At 43.2% G+C, this 22,061-nt stretch overlaps 1 protein-coding gene across 2 annotated transcripts in view; it reads left to right on the top strand.

Moving 5' to 3' along the window:
- Positions 1-1,030: 1,030 nt before the first annotated feature.
- The window catches only part of LOC134568650 (ADAMTS-like protein 2), a 62,253-nt gene continuing 41,222 nt past the window's right edge, over positions 1,031-22,061 (top strand). For both annotated transcript variants that reach the window (XM_063427297.1, XM_063427298.1), the window contains exons 1-3: positions 1,031-1,188; positions 7,373-7,497; positions 17,634-17,709. In XM_063427297.1, coding sequence (XP_063283367.1) covers positions 1,099-1,188; positions 7,373-7,497; positions 17,634-17,709 — 291 coding nt within the window. In that variant the 5' untranslated portion in view covers positions 1,031-1,098. The remainder of the gene's footprint in view (positions 1,189-7,372; positions 7,498-17,633; positions 17,710-22,061) is intronic.

A 22,061-nucleotide genomic window follows, 5' to 3' on the forward strand; every position in this document is an offset into this window, starting at 1 on the left:
CTTTATTTTTGTTATATAAATCATGGCATGGTGTAATATGTCATGTGTTGTTTATCTGTAAGATCTGCTAAGGAACAGATGATTGTTATTATGTTCTGATATGTAAAACCATAGAATTCATAGAGGGTGTACTGTCTTTTTCTCCTCGCTGTAGGTGCATTTTTTTTTTTACTACCTTGTAATTCCATTTGTAATATTTGTAGTGAGGTGGAATTAGAGATGTAGTACCTGACTCCCCTGAGTGTTTTCCAAACCATGCAGCTTTTTTGGAGGCGGGTGAAGGTGCATATGAGAATACTGTGCCTACAGGCACCTGAGAAGTAAATGTGGCCCTGGATGAACCTTGCACTTTATGCTTCTACATTGTCAGGGATTTCCTGCATGATCTGATATAGACCCTCATATCCACATAGTACATCTCACTCCAGGCAGCATGACTTGGACAATATTTAATCTGGCCATCCAAAAACCTTCCCAAATCCGGTCTGAAGCACCTAGTGAATTCTACACTTCACCCACCACTGACAGTTCCTGTATTTTACTTTGTATCTCAGTGCCATTCTGTGTGTGAACATAACCTGCCGAACGTTCTAAAAGTAGAATTGAGTGAAAATAATACTGTTATTAAATCATCTCAGAATTCCATGACCTTTCTAACCCATAACCTCTTGGATCACCTCTAATTCTGCTCCCAGTATCTTATGGTCTGTAACATAATTCTCTCCCCTCCCCATCTCTTCTATCTCACACCCCTTTCATCCATCTCTGCTTCTTTCATTCACCCCATCAGCACCCCCATATTTAACCCACCAACCTTTCTGTCTATTAACCCATCCCCTGCATCCCCCACACTCTGACCCCCCCTTCCCCCCCACCCCCCCATCCATCACCCTATCTCCCAACCTTTGTCTCTCTGCCTCCCTCCCCTGCCCGATCTCTCCTTGTCCCTCCTGTGCCCCCTTCCCCCTCCCCCTGTCCGGACTCGGAGCTCCCCCAGCCTCACACAGCTCAGAGCCTGTAATTACTTGGCCATGCGGGGAGGGAGCGGGCTGCCCCAGCCGGTCCCAAGGCTTTTCTTGCCGCAGCTGCAGCACAGGGATGTCTGCCTCTCCCCGCCGCCCCCTGGGTCTTCTCCCCCTGCTCCTCACCCTGCTCTATCTGCACCCCGGCTCTGCCTCCCGCATTAAGGTAACACCGATCCCCCCCACTGTACCCCAGCACTCACCCCCCTCACAACCTTACAGAGCAGGGTCTACCCTATGGAATCAATAATGGACAGAACTAACTAATCCAGAGAGGTCCACATACCATCTACACTATGTGTGATATAAATGCACATTGTATATACATCTTTTTTAATGTAAATACTTTTTATATTACATAGCCCCAGAGAAGTAGTCTCATCCGGCTTAAAACATGACAGAAGAGATAGATAGATAGAAATTGTATACATATATAAGACAGACAGACAGACAGACAGACAGATAGATAGATAGATAGATAGATAGATAGATAGATAGACAGGCAGACAGATAGACAGATAGATAGACAGATAGATAGACAGACAGACAGATAGACAGATAGATAGATAGACAGATAGATAGATAATGCAAATTGTAAAATTGTATACATATACAACCCACACATTTAATTATCTAGTATTCAGCCTGCAAAAACTGTTGCAGCTTTTATAAAGTAAAAAAACAACAACAAAAAACACAAGCTTTGCATGCATAGTTTATATACCCATGTGTTTGTATGTGTGTTTGTAATTATGTGTCTGTTTATATGTACATTATCTGTCTACAGAGTTTTTCACGTGTACAATCCTGAGAGCAAGTGTTGCCTGTAGAATGCTATATGTACACATATACTTGAGTTTCTGCTCATTGCATTGAATCCAGAGCATGTATTGTATCGGTGTGTATCTAAGTTTTAAATTTGGCATCTTGCGTGAATCATCAGTTACTTGTGTGCAGACATGTGTGCATGATTGGTAGGGCTGATCGAGTTAATGATCACTATTCGCAATTTCACTCACTATTTACATTTCCAGCATTTCAGATTAGACCCTTTAATGTTTTTTATAAAAAAAAAAGAAAAAGTTTTTAATATATAAATGATAAGCCCGTTTGTTTTACTTTTTTTTATTTGTGCGTACTGTCTTTCCTTGTGTAACCTCAAGCCTTTAAGTTGGTACGTTCATTGCACTGGTTCCATTATTTAATTTTCAGCGTTCCGTACCTTGCATTGTTTTTAGTTTACTGCCGGTCCCCTAGGACAAGAAAGTAGTTAATATTATTTCGACCTTAGATGACAACAGTAATGAGCGTGGTGCTCTGTCTCTGGAAACCATACAGTTTACATTCATTAAATGGAAATAGTCAGTTGCCTGCGGCTGGAAGGTACTCATATTCTGCGCTATTGAGCCTCAGCGTGTTCACTTAGATCTCCTGTTTGCAGATGTATTTTTGCAGAATTTGCACATTCAGTGGTTTGTCAGTTTTAAGACCTCTGCATGCACTTTTCGCCAAAAGAAACGTTACTTCTTGGGTTTTGCGTCTTTGATTAATTAAGAAAAATAATGAAAATGAAAAAATTGTAGAAGGGGTTAAATCCGTATCTGTGTGAAAGAATAATCAGTTAGAAAAAAAACCTAAACCATACATCTAGGCTTTTTGTAAATTTTCATCTGTTGACATTTACTATTATCTTTCTCTATTTTTCTCTCTCCCCCCCACCTATCACTTCACACCAACTTCCTAATCCGTTCCTCCTGTTGTTACCCCTCTAGCAGTCAAGGGCTTGAACATCTAACTGTGCTTGCGATCCTTTTAAGTTTGAGATCAAACGCTTGAGCTGAAGGAGACATTTATAGCTTCCAATACTACCAGGCCTTGGGGTAGAGGAGAAAGGGAAAATTTGGAACAATTGACCTGCCTGCGGGGAGGATCTCTGTCTACCTTTTTAAAATGAACCTTAATATTTAAGTTCTTTCTTTGGGAACAGCTTATTTTCCTTGTCCTCTCTTTAATTACATTCTAACTCCTACACCCTCCCCCATCCCCAGAGAAGAATAGTTTTGTTTTTGTTGTTTTGTTTTTAAATTGTTGTGAGTCAAATTAAACCGTTACATCTTTCTCTGGTGCGTTTAACAATTAAATCATAGCTTTATTAAGAAAATATTAGTGTATAAAACAAAATACACTTACATTGAGACTTGCGATCTCTGGTCTTTTAGAAATCAGCCAAGTTTTTAGTAAAACACGTAATGAATATATTACTTAGTGAAGTGCATGATGGGAAACCTAATGCACAACAAGTGTAATGCTATAGGTTAGACATCCTGGAGTAGTAATGTATATTGACCGTATTTGGAGTGCATGACTTCTACAGACAGAACTCCACCGAGCAATCTTTTCTCATTTTATATCATCATTAAAGACATTATAGGTATACATTTCCCACTAATAGACACAGTGGCTTTGGCAGTGATGCAGACATGTTTTCTGACAAGGTGTCAGTGAGTCAGGCTGTGATGTAGTGTAATACACTGCTAGCCACAATGGCTCGTGCCATTACAAGGTAAGGTCTTAAGAGTAAGTGCTGTTATTTAACATTTGACTTTAGTCCAATATAATCAGTCCCTGGAAAGCATGTCTTTGTGTTTGATTAGAGCACTTGTGGGCCATCCTTGGCCTTCCAAATGTTGTTGAACTACAGTTCCTTTAATTATCGAGAGAAAGGCTCCTGTTGTAGAATATATATCAGGCTGGTTTAATAATACAAATACATCAAAAGAAATTGGAAGATCTGAATGTGACAACCTACCGATTGATTTGCTTGGAAAGGAACTGAGTTGCAGTGGAACGACAACCCCTTGTAAACATGACCTTCCTAAGTGCCTGACTGCCTGAGAGTGATACAGGGACCGGGGAGATCTATGAGGGCATGTGTGCCTTTATTAACAGAGGAAGTGATAAAGCCAGAAGGAGCAGACAAGAAGCGTTGCCATGTGGTCCACTGGTCAGGGATGGCAGCAAAGGAGCAAGGTCAAGAGTCAAGCCGAAGGTCAGATGCCAGGAAATCCATGAATTGGTAGCAGGATGCCAGAGGTCAAAGGACGGAGACAAGAAGCGTGGTTAGGGTCAAAGGTCAGATGCTGAGAAGGCAGGAAATCAGGAAAAAGAGTCAGGAACCAGGATCAAGAACAGGGAACAAGAGTCAAAAACCAGGTTTAGTGATCAGGAACCAGGACCAGGAGATTGGAGCAACCACCAGAACAACCAAGCACTGACCAAGTGCAGTGCTTGGGAATTTATAGCGAGAGCTAGTCATGTGACCAGCCCCACCTCTCTGTAGGAGGAGCCCCCAGTAGATGTAAAGGAGGAGCTGGGACCTGGCGCCATCTTGGTTATTATTATTATTATTATTGGTTATTATTTATATAGCGCCAGCTTATTCCGCAGCGCTTTACAATAAGAGGGGGGAATTACCAAATTAGACGTGGTGGGAAAGTAGCAGAACTGGAGGTGAGTGCAGTGTGGCCCTATAGGAGAGAGCAAGAGTAAGGATCGAGAGATAGAAGTTACTCCTGGAGGCCATAAGCAATCCTGAAAAGATGGGTTTTGAAGGACTTTTTAAAGGTTTGAAGACTAGGGAGAGTCTGACAAGGGTAGGCAGGCTGTTCCAAAGAAAAGGAGCCGCCCGTAAGAATTCTTGCTAGAGTGAATTTGCAGTAAGGGTGCGAGCAGCAGACAGGAGAAGGCCACCAGTAGAGCGGAGAGACCAAGTGAGGGCATACCTATGAATCAGTGAAGAAATGTAAGTGTCTAGAGTTGGTTAGGGCTTTATAGGTAAGGTTAGTATTTTAAATTGACACCTGTAGGGTACAGGAAGCCAGTGTAAGGATCGACAGAGGGGTGAGGTCTGAGAGGAGCGACAGGAGAAAAAGATCAGCCTGGCAGCAGCATTCATGACAGATTGTAGGGGGCCAGTACAGGTTCTGGGGAGACCAATTAGGAGGGAATTACAGTAATCCATGCAAGAGATTACTAGAGCATGAACAAGCTCCTTGGCAGGATCTTGCGTAAGAAAGGGGCGTATGTGGGCAATGTTTTTAAGCTGGAATCGACAGGTTTTAGCAACAGACTGGACGCAAAGGCGAGGCCAGGATCAAAAATTACACCAAGACAGCGAGCTTGAAAGGATCGGGTGAGGTAGGTACCATAAACCAGCAGGGAGAGTGAAGGAGGAGGATCATTGTTATGAGTAGGAAAAATAAGAAACTCAGTTTTAGAGAGATTGAGTTTCAGAAAGCGGGAGGACATCCAATCAGAGATAGAAGAGAGGCAATTGGTGACACGTTGTAGGACAGCAGGGGAAAGGTCAGGGGAGGAGAGGTATATCTGGGTGTCGTCGGCGTACAGGTGGTAGTGGAATCCAAATGAATGAATGAGTTTGCCAAGCAAGGTAGTATAGAGAGAGTACAAAAGGGGACCAAGAACTGAACCTTGATGGACTCCGACTGAGACAGGACGAGGAGAGAAGGTGTAATTGGAAAAAGAGACACTGAAGGAGTGTTGGGAGAGATAGGAGGATAATCATTAGAGGGCTGTGTCACAGAGACCAAGAGACTGAAGAGTTTGTAGAAGGAGGCCACGATCAACAGTGTCAAAGGCAGCATAGAGGTTTAGAAGAATTAGTATGGAGTAGTGGCCTTTGGATTTAGCTGCGATTAGGTCATTTGTAACTTTAATAAGAGCAGTCTCAGTAGAGTGGAGGGGCGAAAGCCAGATTGAAGAGGATCGAGGGGAAGTTGGAATTTAGCAAGTCACACGAGTAAAGACAAGTCTTTCTAGAAGTTTTGAAGGAAAAAGGAAGCAGGGATATACGTCGATAGTTGGAAGGGGAAGACAGGTCTTGGGATGGCTTTTTTAGGATTGATACAACAGTAGCATGCTTAAGGGGAGCATGGACAAAACCAGATGAAAGAGAGCAGTTTAGGATGTGTGTTAAGGATGGTACAAGACAAGGGGTGAGAGCTCTGATAAGGTGAGAAGGTACTGGATCAAGCAGACAGGTGGTGGGACAAGGGGAGAAGGCCTGTAGGGTAGGGAAGGTACGGTCGATGTGTGGTTGTGAAAGGGAGGAGCAAAGGGGGGAGAATTTTTTCCTTAATGCTTCTTGGTTGCGCCAAGGCTCCTCGCACCTGCTCCTCCAGCACCTCTGTCCAGTGCAGACACGGACATATATCAAACAAAACAAAAGAGGGTGAAAATGGGCCAATCAGTGTGCAGAAAAGAATATACATAAAATAAATGTTATGTATATATTTAGCAGTACACTAATAAGCACCTTTTCCCACCATTTGGTTGAAAGATCAAATGAGAAAAAATAACCAATAGAGGATAATAAATAGAAGCAGTAAAAAAATAAATATATTTCGCAAATATATACCAAATAAATATAGATTGTCTTACTGCTTCTGCTTTTTTCCCCTTTATTAGTCACTTCTCACTTGATATTTGAATAAAATCCAAATTTCGTGGCTGTCACCTAGCAATCAATCATCTTTTTTCCAATTAATAATCTTGTTTTTTGGTACCATGGGTGGAACTCCTAATCACGATTTCAAATGAACATCCTTGTCCATTGCAAGAGTCATTTGTTTCATAAAGAAACAAATTTGCAAGTTAGAGAAGATAAATAGAGGTTTTCCACGAAGCTTATGTCAGTATTATATACTAAATACAGAAATAAAACCAGCACATTGACAAACAATAGACATTGACAAACAAACAAACAAGCAAAAACAAACAACAATCATCTGGAGTTGTTGTATAGCTTTTGTGCAGGGGATGCCAGGTGGTATTTTGGTTCTGAACATTTTTAGGTGGGGTCCATCTGCTGCACAAATGGTTTAGGTTCTCTCTGTAATAGCACAAGCTGTTTGTGAACAGAAACCAGGTTGAGAACGTAAAGCATGGACCCACCAAAGAATGAGCTGTTCGTCCATTCTCAGTAATCTCCCACGCTTTGTTTTGGTTTCTTTGCAAACAATTAAATACATGTTCATATTAGCATGTTAAAACTAACTCTTTATTGACAAGCTCTTAATAAACATCTTTGATAGACTTTCTGTATATGGCCATCATGTACCTTGGTTTGAATCCTGGGTCAAATCACTAGATAATAGAGTAGGAAATTGGCAGTGGGACATGTCCAGGGACTGTTTTTGCAAGTCCAGGAAATTGTTAAATAGACCTGTTCGTGCAGTGCCTTTGTTTATTTTTGTATGCAAAATAAACTCATGTGTGTATATATATTTGTTCCTGTTGTGTTCTTTGCTGATGCTCTTTGGTCTTGTCAGGACAGCAGTGAGGTGTGGGATGAAGATGTGACTGAATGGTGGGGAGAATGGAGCTCATGGTCAACATGCACTCGGACCTGCGGAGGAGGAGTCATGTCAAGGGAAAGGCATTGTCTACGTCAGAGGTAGGTTATCATGGACCAGATCCATACCTGAATGTAGCTAAAGGAGTGTTTATTTCCTAAGCAATGTTTTCTACAGATGTAGAAATAACTCTCTTAAAGGTCTGAATAGGGCAACATTTCAGAAAAAGTGCATTTGGGTGAATGCTTGTTATGGCCAGTGTTAGCTACTGTGTCTTTTTTTACCTTGATCCCTTTTATGAACCATTTGATCCTGTTTATGAACCATCGTAGAATGTTTCCTAGCAGTGTTTGGTGTAGACCTATCTGATTATAGCCAATAAGAAACTGAGTATCAACTCTACCTGGGCACTAATTGCTGTAATTGGGGATTTATAACAGTGTTTTTATGAAAAATAGAGCAATTTGACACAATTACTGCTTGCACATAGATGTAAAATAGCAACCACCAAATATAGTACTGTAATCTTTTCATAGAATTTTGTTGCAAATGATTAAAGGGACACAATAGTCACCAGAACAACTACAGCAAATTGAATTTGTTTTGGTGAGTAGAATCATTCCCTTCTGGCTTTTTGCTGTAAACACTGTCTTCTAAGAGAAAATGCAGTGTTTACATTACAGCCTAGTGGTAACTCCACTGACCACTCCTTAGATGGCTGCTAGAGGTGCTTATTGGGCAGTGCTGCACACCGTGCAGCACTGCCATTCAGTGTCTCCACCCTCTCCATGCAGACACTGAACTTTCCTCATAGAGATGCATTGATTCAATGAATTTATATGATGAGATGCTGATTGGCCAGGACTGTGCTTGACTTGTGCTATTAACAGTTTAATTGATACGCTTTTATGAAGAAGTGGGTTTTTAATGATTTTTTTGAAGGAGTGGAGACTGGGTGAGCATCTAACGGAGGAGGGAAGTGACTTCCACAGGAACGATGCAGCCCTTGAGAAGTCTTGAAGGCGAGGTGGGAGTACGGACAGAAGATAGACATAAGTCTTCAGCAGAGCGTAAGGGCCTAGACGGGACATACTTGTGTATTAGGGAGGATAGATAAGTGGGAGCAGCATTATGTAGAGATTTGAAAGCAAGAACCAGAATTTTAAATTGAGCCCTATATCTTACAGGAAGTTAATGTAGGGACTGACAGAAGGGTGAGGCGTGGGAGGTGCGGGCGGAAAGGGAGATGAGCCTCACCGCCGCATTCCTTATGGACTGTAACGGCACAAGTTGGGAGCACGTAAGTCCACTGAGAAGCGGATTTCAGTAGTCAAGGCCAGAAAGGACAGTGGAATGGACCAGCACCTTAGTCGCATCTGGTGTTAAGTAGGGTCGGATGCGCGCAATGTTTTTGAGATGGAAGCGGCAGGATTTGGCGATAGACTGAACATGAGGCGTGAAGGAGAGCTTGAAATCAAAGAGAACACCAAGGCAGCGAACCTGTGTGGTGGAGCTGATGGTAGCACCGTTGACTTGGAGGGAGGGAGACACAGGAGTAGCAACACTTGAGGAGGAAAGACCAGAATTTTAGTTTAGGGAAAGGGGCAGCCATCCAGTTAGAAATAGCAGAGAGGCAGTCAGAGACACTAGTCAAGAGGAACGGGGAGAGATCAGGAGAGGACAGATAGATTTGCGTGTCATCTGAATAGAAATGATATTGGAAACCAAAGGAGCTGAGTTTACCAAGGGAGGCAGCATAGATAGAGAACATTAGGGGACCAATTGTCATGTCCCTGAGCAGGTCAGATAGGAAACGATTGCCAGGGTTGTTGGTTGAAACTTTATTGGTGCTTTTAGACATAGTATATAACTTGCAAGAAAACAGAATTAAGGCAATATGCCACAAAACAGGATATTTGTAAGTTAAATAAATAAAGTCTTTGATATCCAGGTAGGGTTGAAGTAATTCAAGTAGATAAGTACCTTGTGGTATGCTACAATGCAGGCAAGTACAGGATGATGTAGGTTTGAAGCAATAAGGCAGGTAAGTACCTTTCGGTATGATGCAGGGTTTCTCACAGGAGCCAGGATCTGAAGTTGGCCAGGATCTGAAGTTGGAACACTAACTTTAATGTCAAGGCGACTTGGACTATAGGGTGTGGCCTTTTATAGCAGACTTGATTGTAAGTTTATCCAGGTGAGAGCCTGAGATGACTAATGCCTAGGGAAGCCACTAGAGGCAAAGATCAGGAATTATAATTAACGGGCCAGTAATAAATGAAAAAGTCTTGCTTGTCAGTATTGGAATCTGACACAAATGACTGAACCTTGAGGGACACCAACAGAGAGGAGTTGGGGAGAAGAAGCAGAGCCAGAGAAAGAAACACTGAAAGACAGCTGGGAGAGGTAGGAGGAGCACCAGGAGAGAGCAATATCTTGTAGACCGATATTGTGGAGGATGAGAAGAAGCTGTTGATGATCAACAGTGTCAAAAGCTGCAGAAAGGTCAAGGAGAATTAGGATAGAGTAGTAACCATGAGCTTTTGCATCGAGTAGATCATTGGATACTTTTGTCAGTGCTGTTTCCAAAGAGTGCTTAGCGCGGAAACCAGACTAAAGCAATTCTAGCAGAGAGTTGGACTCGAGGAAGTCTGTCAATCTCACATACAAAACTCTTTCAAGGATCTTGGACGCAAAAGGCTATAGCGAGATAGGACGGTAGTTGGATGGGGAGTTAGGGTCAAGGTTGGGCTTCTTTAGATTTGGGGTTACAATTGCATGTTTGAAGGGTGATAGAAATATGCCAGAGGAGAGAGAGAGATTGCGAATTTTAGTGAGAGGTAGAGAAAGAGAAGAAGACAGAGTGTGGATGAGATGTGAGGGAATCGGATCTAGGGAGCAGGTGGTGGGGCGGGAGTACTGGAACAGAAACCTCTTCCGTTGTAGCGGGTACGAATGAACATAGAACAGCAGAGGGAGTGAGGTTAGGGGAAGTAGTGTAAGGGGAAGAAGAAAGTGAAGTGAAGTGAGAAAAAATGAGAGATCTCTTCCCTGATTGCAGAGATCTTGGCAGTGAAGTGAGTTGCAAAGTCTGAGGATGTCAGGTTAGTAGGTGGAGGAGGAACAATAGGGCGAAGAAGAGACTTAAATGTGTGAAATAGTCGTTTGGGTTCGCGGGAGAGTGTGGTTACGAGGGTATTGGAGTAATTTACTTTTGCAGAGGAAAGAGCTAAGATGTATGAGTGTAGCATACATTTATAGTGGAGAAAGTCAGACGCACAATGAGACTTTCTCCAACAGCGTTCAGCAGTTCTGGAGCATTTTTGGAGGTATCGAGTCAGCTTGTTGTTGGGGGCGCTTGCTGCGTTTAAATGTAGGAGGTGCCATGTTGTCTAGTTGAGAGGAGAGGGTGGAATTGTAGAAGGAGGTTGCAGAGCTAGGAAAGGTGAGGTTTCAGATAGGTGAAAGGAGAGTTTGGAGATTAGTGGAGAAATGCTCTAGGTCAAGACATTGGAGGTTTCTGTGATATTGATGTTCAGACGGTGGTGTCAATTGGGTCTTGGGTATGCTGATGTCAAAAGTCAGCAGATGGTGGTCAGATAGAGGAAAAGGAATATTGGAGAGATTAAAGGCGGTACAGAGATTGGTGAATGCGAGATCAAGAGTGTCTCCCACTGTATGGGTTGCTAAATTGGACTATTGCGTGCCAAAGGAAGAGGTTACAGAGAGCAGACGAGAGGCATCAGTGCAGATGGGTTGTTGGTTGGGATATTGAAATCCCCAAGTATAAAGGAAGGAGTGCTAGATGAGAGGAAGTGGGGAAGACAGGAAGAAAAGTGCTCATGGATCAGTATTGCAAAGGGGCCCCATGGATTGTGTGTACGCCACTATCCTTTACAGTTGAGTCTGGGAGTGTGAGAGAATTGTAGCCCACCAAAACATAAAGAGGCAGGAGTAGCGCTATCAGAAGGAAGACAGTCAGGTCTCTGTAAGTGTATGGCTGTTGATTTTAAATTAATGCAGATGGAGTGGGCGTTCCAGAGTGCACACTGAATGTTGGTAAGTGAGGGTAAAGGGCAGGGTATTGTGATGAGGTTTGTGGGGTTTCTGGTTTTCTTAGTGTGTGCAGAGAAGGTGAAGGGCCCTGGATTGGGAGATACATCACCAGCTGCTAGAAGCAGGAGGAGAGAAAGTGACAGGAGGGTTTTGTACGCATTGGATCTAGTATGAGATCGGTTGTGGGCAGGAGTGAGAGAGTAGAAAAATTAGTGCAAGGCATGAGATGAGAGAAAGGGGGAGTGTAGCAGAGAGGGGCATATGTAAAAGTGGTTGGGGGATGAATGAAGTGGGTGTAAGGAGAGACACTTGAATTCAAGTAAGATTTTACTATATTTAGGGAGGCAAGAGAGGGCCAGGGGGGGCTAGATGATGGTTTTAACACTATAGGGTCAGAAATATATGTTTGTGCTCCTGACCCTATAGTGTTTCTTTAAGTACAAAGATAAAAAGACTACGTTGGCCACTGCTTTATACACATCCCTATAATGCTCAGGAATTTAGAAATTCAGATACAGACATTATTTAATTGTACAGTCTAACAGGTTCCTGTACAGTACTTCCAGTATGTCACACACTGAGTCCGATCTAGACTTGCGTGCTATAAAAATAATTTAAGAGTGCTTTTTTTTGTAGTGGTTCTAACTTGATCTGTATGCAGAATTGCAACAACACACGTTAATTTCCAATGTCTACTTTAACTGGCTAACAATGCGCAGTCAGTATCCTACTACACATGTACACAGAAGGGAGGTTGCACGTTTGCATGTACAGTGATTCACTTATGTGTTGCTTCCTTATTGAATTGGACTTTAGAGGAGGCTCATCACGTCAAGGACAGCCATAAAAAGAGATCTGGGGGGTAAATAGTTGTATTGATTTTCAAATAAGTGCATACCTATTTTTTTTTTTTTGAATCCTCAGCAATAAAAAGCAATCGTTAAATGCCAGATACAGTCTCCTTTAAACCTATTTATTTATTATGTTTGTTTTTTGTTTCCCTGTAATGTAGTTCCATAATGAAGGCCTTCTCCTTTGAGCAAGGATGCTTATAAAAATTGTGTCATGCCGGTCAGTATTGATTTTAAGATAGCCCTGCTGTATGCATTTGCGGTTAAAGGAGACATCTGGTCCTCCTAATGTAAATACATAAGCTGTGCAAGTCGCTTTTAACTCTCTGAAACATCATATGAAACAACAGCATAGATTAGATGTGATTTAAAGGTTGTACGCCACCTGGAACAAGCCTCCCACTGATTGTGTTATATAGTGGGGAGGATGCGGCAAACTCCAGGAATCTTGCATCAGTAGTTTGCTGTGTGTGGATAACTGTGTTGAGATTAACCCTTGAGGTCCAAGCAGCGTCTGTTCTGTAGAATGCTACTTTTAAAAGGTGCAGAATTAATGAATCAAGACAATTCCTTCATGATTGCTTCTAGAATAATGAATGTTTTCTTCCTGCATAGATGAATTATACATCATGCAATGCTGTATTTTGATGTGCTACCTATCAGCGTGTAAAGCTGAGATGTGCCCGAGAAAACATGGGAGATCAGACACTAAAACAAACCGTCTGTTTAATTTTAATTCTGCCCAATTTATTCGTACCCAATGGCAACCTACGGCTAACAAGCTGACTGCCAGACTTCTTTTAGATAAAAAGCTCACTGAAGCCATTGGTGCATTGGCAATTGAGTTGCAGAATGTAATTCAAAATTATCAACTGAGAATAATTAGCCGACTCAAACCGGTTCATTTGATGGCCCGTCAGGGTTACTCATTGAACTGAAATGTTGTGGATTCACGTGGGAAGTTGCACATTTAAGGCAAAACCAGTCATGCTGTAAACATAGTTGACTGCTAACTTTTACAGTTTGGTCTTTTGGCTTAAAAAGTCACCATTTAGAAAATTCTTAATTGGACACTTTTTCAGTAGGCTAGTGCACAAATGTGTTTCAGTAGGTACGAATGAATCAAAGTCCTTTTAATCTACGACCGAACGAATCAAACTATCTGGGATTTGCTTGTGGAGTCTTATTCATTGAATATGGATGGATTGGTTACTGTGGGTTGAAATTAATTTGATTGGTTTGTACCAGCTGAAACACATTTGTGCAAAAGTCTAATTTTCAGTTCACTACTATTTACTATTTTTTTTTTTTAATTCTTTATTTTTGATGTGCGGGTGGTTACAGAGCATTGTCATGCGCCACAACGGCGTTCAGTAGTATAAATATACATATAGGTTAAACAGTGGCACGATATACTTGCACAAGTTTTTTTTGTAAAACACGTTAAGCTAAGCAGTTTTGTTTAAATGATAGTAATCTATGTGATATCAGGTTAGCTCCAAAACGAATATTACAATAATAATGCTAATAATAATAATGCTAATAATAAAACAGGCTTATACGAGTCGAGAACGTACTGAGTGTTGAGCAGGCTCATACTATTAATGCCTTTAAAATGAAGATGTAAATGTACAGGCTACAACAACGTTTAGGTAGCAATTGACACTTAGCTAACATATGGCATCAAGTACAGGTTTAGCAAGTCTAGGGACGCTTAAAGCGAAGTCATTGTGGTTTTAGGTGGTGCGGTATGGGTGTCTGAGAGACATAGTGAGGGTATTGAAAGGTCGTCGAGTTAGAGGTTTCATCATTATATTACGTTTAGCAGTGAAGTTGGGTCCCTCTCAGTCTCAAGCATGATGTGCCGTGTCGAGCGATAAAGCATTAATTGTGTCGTATCCCTACCATAGTGTATGTCTTATCTGGGGCACGATGTGAGATAGACGTGCAAAACTCCCAGCCTTAGTGTGCGCCCGTTCTATGGAGACGGACCGCGCTATCTGGAGGAAGGCAACCCTGGCCTGTAAACCCTTAAGAAGGATATTATGAACCAACGAGCTATTTGAGGCTAAGGACGAAAGCCAAGGGAGGGTGTAGTGTCGTGTGAGCCCTGTGCTGGGTAATTAGCTGTGGGCTTGCCCGGTGATGGTTTTTACGATGCCCCCTTACACCTAGAGTAGTATGATGGCATTAAAACAGTCGAGCATAATACTATCTGCTGTTCCGGCGTTTGGGTAAGCGTGGGTAGCGATTCGTATCGAGGTAGTCATAGCATGCAACGGTAATGAGTTTGCAGGAGGGAGTATGGCTACATTGTGTACCCCGGATTCAAGGTAGGCACAAGTGTTAAAACAGATTTACTTTTTGGCTAACCGATGCTAAGCTATATCACGGTACCAATTCCACTATCAGACTCGTCTATGCCTCGCTGGATAACAGCATGATATGCTCGGGTTGTCGGGGCCAGTGCTTGGTGCTATCAGAATGCCCATCTATCGGTGCCACTAAGGGAATGGGTTAGGCAATGCTTAAAGTAATAACAGATAACAATAACAGATAACAAACCACATATACATAAGGGCCCAAGTGTCTCTGGGTGATCAGCCAGTTTGCAGACGAGTTTCAGGTAACCTGCTCTTTAATCTGGCTGGTATCCGGGATGCGTTCAGCTGTCGTCCGTCACTCGGTGCCCCCAATGTATTACGGAGGGTAGTTCATTCCATGTGTAGTGCGTTCAACAGTCCATATTGTCCATGGAACAGCGACAAGTGGGAGAGAGAGAGAGACGCAGATCTTCATGTGGTTTCACGTGTGGCTCGGTGACGGCACCGCTTGGGCAGATCTTCTTGGGACAAATGTTGCGGAGGTGGCCGGGTTCCAAGCATGGATGTTGGCGGGTTTGTTGGGCTGCTGCAGTGCGTCCTGTGAGAGGCCCCATGCCGCCAGGTGCTTTCTTGCCTCCGGTAGGTCGGCTATGAGGTAGGTTCTTTCACAATGAAGCACCTGTAGTTTGTGGGGTGGGCGCCACTGATATTTTATGTTGTGAGCGCGGAGCAGGGTGGTGAGTGGTCTGAATGCTGCGCGCCATTGTTCCCCGGGACAGGTCCGAATAGAACGTAAGGGACATGTCCTCGAATGCATACGGTGTGTTTCCCCTAGTGGCTGCCATAAGCGCCATTTTGTCTTGGCGTTTTTGGAACTTAACTATTACATCCCTGGATGCCGACACTGGGGCTGTTGTGGGTTTGGGTAAACGAAATGTGCAGTCTATGTGTATTCCTTTGGCCTGTTTCATGGGGAGGATCGTGCTTACCAAGCGTCGTACGAGGTGGGGCACCTCTGTGTCTGGAATGGAGTCCGTGATTCCCCTTATCTTAAGGTTTTGGGCGCGCCGTGCGTCTTCTATTGCCGCCATTTTTTGTTCCACCTGCAGGTGTTGTTGTTGCAGGGAGACCACTTCATGCTGCAGCGTGGTAAGTTGTTGTGTGTGGCTCATGGAGTCCCTCTCCACGGCACCCATACGATCCGACAGGCCCTGGATGTCCTTCCTCATATCCGCCATGTCAGCCTGGATAACCCGTCGGAGCTCCGCAAACAGCTCCTTCATTTCGGCCTTCGTGACCGGAGCAGCATCTGAGTGCATCTTGGGTAGAGCTTGCGGTCGCGCAGCGGGTATGGCTACCTCTTCTTGGTCTGAAGGGAGACCGTCAGAATTAGTGAGGTCGTCCGCATAGTCGGCATATTCCGCCATGTGAGGCTCTAGGGCGCCATGTGCCCTCCGCCATAGATCCCCTATACTTGCGCCAGGTCGTGGCATATCCGATTTGAGTTTTTTGTTCTTTTTGCCCATTGCTGCCGTGATTGCTGGGGCAGTTAGCCTGTTTCTGTTGAGTTTGAGGGGTAATGGATGTTGATTTTGCCCGTATAAATGCTCGTTTTCCACGGAGCTCGTTTGAGTTGCGACCGCTCGGTTCAGTAGTTGGCTCCGCCCCCCTCCCTATTTACTATTTTTTAATTGAATCTCAAAGTCTTATTAAAACTTGGCAAATACGACTTTTAGCCCAATGTCCTAATCCATTCTGTGCTGTTAGTCATGAATTAGATGATATTGATGGAGTCTCGACAGATTGTTAGGATTGAGTTTATTCTCACTAAAGTGAGACTCAATAGTGAGTTTCAAATTTAAAAAGACAATCTAGGAACCATAACCATTTTATTTCAATGAAGTCGTTACGGTGCGAGGAGGTCCCAGGTGCCCGTTAACCTGAAGAGGTTAAACCACCCGAAAGTCTTCAAGCCAGTGCCTAATCACACCGACCCTGGAGCTTCCTCTCAACCAGATGCTGTTAAGGTTTTTATATCACTATCTTTTATCAATGGGGAGCTACTGATTAGTGATGGTGCCTGGCCCGAGGCTTCCTGACTGAAGCCCTGGACAATAAGCTGAAGATCCGGGTTAGAATAAAGACTTTGGGGTTAAATCCTTCATTAATGGTTTAACCTCTAAATGTAAGCTGGTGCCTCGTATCTTCTCTCACCATAACAACGTCATAGCAGTTACGTTGTTATGGCTTCTGGAGTGTTCCTTTTAAAGACTGAAGAACAGAACTGGTAAAATTCTCCAAGTCAGCTATGCTTCCTCTTTGGTTATTTTGGCATTAAAGGGATACTATAGGCAACAAAACAACTTTAGCTTAATGAAGCAGTATTGGAGTGTGTATGCCCCTGCAGCCTCACTGCTAAATTCTCTGCCATGTATGAGTTAGATCACTTTTGTTTCTGTTTATTTAGCCCTAGTAACATCTCCCCAGGCTGTGACTCACAGCCTGCATGAAAAAGAAGTGGTTTCATTTTCAACCAGATGTTAACTTGTTTTAGAAGTTTATAACTCCTGCTCTGTAAATTGCACTTCAATCGCACACAATGTTTTTAAAAGAGCGGGACGTAAAAAGGGGAAATGTTAGATTAAAAAGACTGCAATACAGGAAGTGTGAACATTAGATCTCACTTTTCAGGAAGTGTTTAGGAAGGCTGTGCAAGTTACATTCAGGGAGGTGTGACTAGCGCTGTATAAGCAGTGATTTAAAGTATAAATGGCAAATAATTGAGCAGTGAGACTGTAGGGGCATGATCTATACACCAAAACTGCTTCATTAAGCTAAATTTGTTTTGGTCCCTTTAATTTGATATTCAATGTGAATTCTCACATTAGTGAAAAAACCTGAAAGAGTTAATCGCAAACTTTGTCTGTCCTTGCAATATATACTGTCTGTCTCTCTGTCACCGAAAGGCGTTATTGTAACTCTGATTTCCTATCTTACCTTCCTCAGGCTACAGACAGTTCAGGGAACAGACAGCAATGTCTGTAAAGGCCAGTCCAGGAAGTATCAGCTGTGCCAGACACAGGTAAGTGTGAGACACCTGGATCATGTTATTTCGGATTCCCCTGCCTTTTAGGATTTAACATTTGTAAAACATTTTTCAAAATATTATATAATATTTAAAAAGTTAATTCAAAATATTAAATCAAGACCTAAATCTGAAGAGCAAAACTGAGGATAAATAAGCAAGCTATGACAATAATCGTGTTGTAGAAATTTTGCAAAACATTTTTTTAGCTGAAATCTTGCCATTTAGATATCAATTTGTTACAATTCAGAGTTTAGTAAATATACCCCAATTTAATTTAAAATCCTGTGAGTATGCTTCACTAAACGGGGAATTATCTGGAGCGGACCAGAGAATTAGAAAATATTATTATTTTACTTTGACCAATAAAAGTTTACTTTAAAGGGACGCTATAGTCACCAGAACAACTACAGCTTATTGTATTTATTCTGGTGAGTAGAATCATTCCCTTCACGCTTTTTGCTGTAAACACTATCTTTTCAGAGAAAATGCAGTGTTTACATTACAGCCTAGTGATAACTCCACTGGCCACTCCTCAGATGGCTGCTAGAGGTGCTTCCTATCTCAGTCTCTCAGTCTTGCCTGGTTTGAATCACAACATTCAGTGTCTCCTCCCTCTGCATGCAGACACTGAACTTTCCACATAGAGATTCATTGATTCAATTCATCTCTTTGAGGAGATGCTCATTGGCCAGGGCTGTGTTTGACTTGTGCTGGCTCTGCCCCTGATCTACCTCCTTCACAGTCTCAGCCCATCCTATGGGGAAGCATTGTGAGTGGCTCAGAACAACACTTCTGATGTTTTTAGCTGATGACTTGCTATTCTGAGGCAGACGGGGCAGAGCCAGCAGCTTCAGGCTTGAATTAAAGTAAGATTTTACTATATTTAGAGAGGGCCAGGGGGCTAGATGGTGGTTTTATTTATATAGGGTCAGAAATATATGTTACTGACCCTATAGAGGCTAGGATGTTTTGTATTCTGGCTACTGTGGCCACATCTGTGTATTTTTAAATTTGTCATTAAAGGGACACTGTAGGCACCCAGACCACTTCAGCTAATGGAAGTAGTCTGGGTACTGTGACCCTTTTGCACTTAGTGCTGCAATGTAAAACATTGCAGTTCCAGAGGAAAAAAAATAGAATGCCATGGATCAGTTATCTATACATGGCATTATGGGAAGCTTTTCTGCAGAGAAGTGTTTGAGGGCATATATAGTCAGGCATTTAGTCCAGGGTTAGCGACGGGTCTAAAGCCTCTTGTTATCTGAAGATTAAGGTGGTCAGATGAGGTGCGGACTACTACTAGAGAAACACCTTTCTAGGGTAGTAAGGTGAATAAATGACTGCTATAATCAGATGGCATCTGTGATGTACTCCTAGTAGACTCAAAGTCGATTGAATTTGTTATTTAATAGTTTTTGCTGAAAAAATTGTCAGCTCTTCTTGTTGTAATGTTGTAATGCTCTAACCCAGTGGTTCCCAAAGTGTGGGTCGCGACCCACTGGTGGGTCGCGCTGACCCACACATGCAGGGCCCTGTATGCCGCCGGGCTCCCTCCAATCAGTCTGCCCAGCACCTCCGGTCTGCAGCTCCGCCAGGTGCTGAGCTGCAGACTGTTTGATGGAAATCTCGCGAGCACCCAGAGCGTTACCATGGCAACATTCTGGGAGCTCGCAAGACTTTTATTACACTGTCTACAGCTCTGCACCCGGCAGAGCTCAGACTGGAGAGTTACCCCACTGGACCACCAGGGAATTCAGTGAAGGTAGGACACAGCCCCCAGACATCCCCGTCCCTCCAATGTAACCCCTTCACTCCCTGCCCCCCCACTGTAACCCCTTCACTCCCTGCCCTCCCCATGTAACCCCTTCACTCCCTGCCCTCCCCATGTAACCCCTTCACTCCCTGCTCTCCCCCCAATGTAACCCCTTCACTCCCTGCCCTCCCCCAATGTAACCTCTTCACTCCCTGCCCTCCCCCCAATGTAACCCCTTCACTCCCTGCCCTCCCCCAATGTAACCCCTTCACTCCCTGCCCTCCCCCAATGTAACCCCTTCACTCCCTGCCCTCCCCCAATGTAACCCCTTCACTCCCTGCCCTCCCTCAATGTAACCCCTTCACTCCCTGCCCTCCCCCAATGTAACCCCTTCACTCCCTGCCCTCCCCCAATGTAACCCCTTCACTCCCTGCCCTCCCCCCAATGCAACCCCTTCACTCCCGGCCCCCCTCCCCACACTGTAACCTTTTCTCCCCCTGCCCCCCACTGTAGCCTTTTCTCCCCTTGCCTGCCCACTGTAACCCTTTCTCCCCCTGCCCACCCACTGTAACCCTTTCTCACTTTGCCCACACACTGCCCCCCACACTGTTACCAGAAAACATACTCCCTCCCACACTGTCACCCTCACCTCTCCAACACATTGTCACCCTCACCTCCTGTCTCTGCGTGTATGTGTATCTGTGTGTATTTGTGTGTCTGTGTGTATTGTGTGTCAGTGTGTATCTGTGTACATGAGTATCTGTGTATCTATGTGTGGGAAACTAGGTGTCATTGTGTGTCTGTGTGTATTGCTGTGTCAGTGTGTGTATTTGTGTGTCTGTGTGTCTCTCTGTATGTGTGTGTATATGTGTATACACTTCACACATACTCCATACAAAAAACAAACATGCTTACATTCAAACACATATTGTGCATATGTATATGTTATAAACACAATACACACACTGCATCCACTACACACACACACACACTGCATCCACTACACATGTACGGCAAACGCAAACATTACATACAAACACACCCCGGCATTAAAACACTAAAATTATCTACAAACACCCCTCCATTCTAACACCAACACTACACACATAAAGCACACCTGCATTTCAAGTCCGACACTACATACAAACACCCATGCATTCAGACGCAAACATTACAAACAAGTACACCACTACATTCCAATGGCAACAGTACATACAAATACACCCATACATGCACACATATACTTACTGGTAATACAAAAACATGCTTACATTCAAATGCTCAAACACTGCTCACAAATATAACGCTGCAATGATAAGAAAATGGTAGATCCCCATCTGGTATAGCATTGTTGAAGTTCTCTGACAGATGGAGAGCTACCTTTTGGCCACACTTGCACTAGAAGGGGGCCCAGAAAACATTCTTGCACCAGGGCTAACTCTACATTAGTTCCACCACTGGGATAATCAATGTGAGGTGCCTGGATGAAAGAGCAGGACACAGCACTTCTGATTCTGAGTCTGTGAGTAAGCAGTTGTATGTCTCTAAAACTGATTGCCATGATGTGCAAAGTTTCTGCCTCTAAAACTGCCATGATATCCCATAATTATGCCTCCAAAACTGCCATGTTATGCCAATTTTATGCATCTAAAACTGATTGCCATGGTGTGCCAATTTCATGCTTTTAAAACTGATTGCCATGGTGTGCCAATTTTATGCATCTGACTGTTTGCCACGGTGTGCCAATTGTATGCCTCTGAAGCTGATTGCCATGATGTGCCAAGTTTATGCATCTAAAGCTTATTGCCATGGTGTGCCAAGTTTATGTATTTAAAGCTGCCCTGATGTTCCAATTTTATACTTCTAAAGCTGGTTGCCAAGGTGTGCCAATTGTAAGCCTCTAAAGCTGGTTGCCATGGTGTGCCAATTGTATGCACCTAAAGTTGCCATGATGCGCCAAGTTTATACATCTAAAACTGATTGCCATGATGTACCAATTTTATGTATCTAAAGCTGATTGCCATGGTATGCCAATAGTATGCATCTAAAGCAGATTGCTATTGGTGTGCCAATTGTATGCCTGTAAAGCTGATTGCCATGGTGTGCCAATTGTATACCTCTAAAGCTGATTGCCATGGTGTGCCAATTGTATGTCTCTAAAGCGGATTTCCATGGTGTGCCAATATTATGCCTCTAAAACTGATTGCTATAGTGTGCCAATTGTATGCCTCTAAAGCAGTTTGCCATGGTGTGCCAGTTTTATGCCTCTAAAAGTAATTGTCATGTTATGCCAATTGTGTGCATCTAAAGCGGATTGCTATGGTGTGCCAATTGTATGCCTCTAAAGCTAATTGCCATGGTGTTCACTTTTTTAAAATATGCATCAAAAGAAGGTGGGTCTCGAAAAAATACCGTTTTGAAAAGTGGGTCTCGGCCCATAAAAGTTTGGGAAGCCCTGCTCTAACCAATTGGTCTAGAGTGTTAGTATTGGATGTGATCTATTTGGATTTTGCCAAGGCATTTGATACAGTTCCACGCAATAGATTAGTGTTCAAACTCAAGGAAATCGGTCTAGATGAAAATGCTTGTTCTT

Source organism: Pelobates fuscus, chromosome 7, assembly GCF_036172605.1.
Source record: "Pelobates fuscus isolate aPelFus1 chromosome 7, aPelFus1.pri, whole genome shotgun sequence".
NCBI lineage: Eukaryota > Metazoa > Chordata > Amphibia > Anura > Pelobatidae > Pelobates > Pelobates fuscus.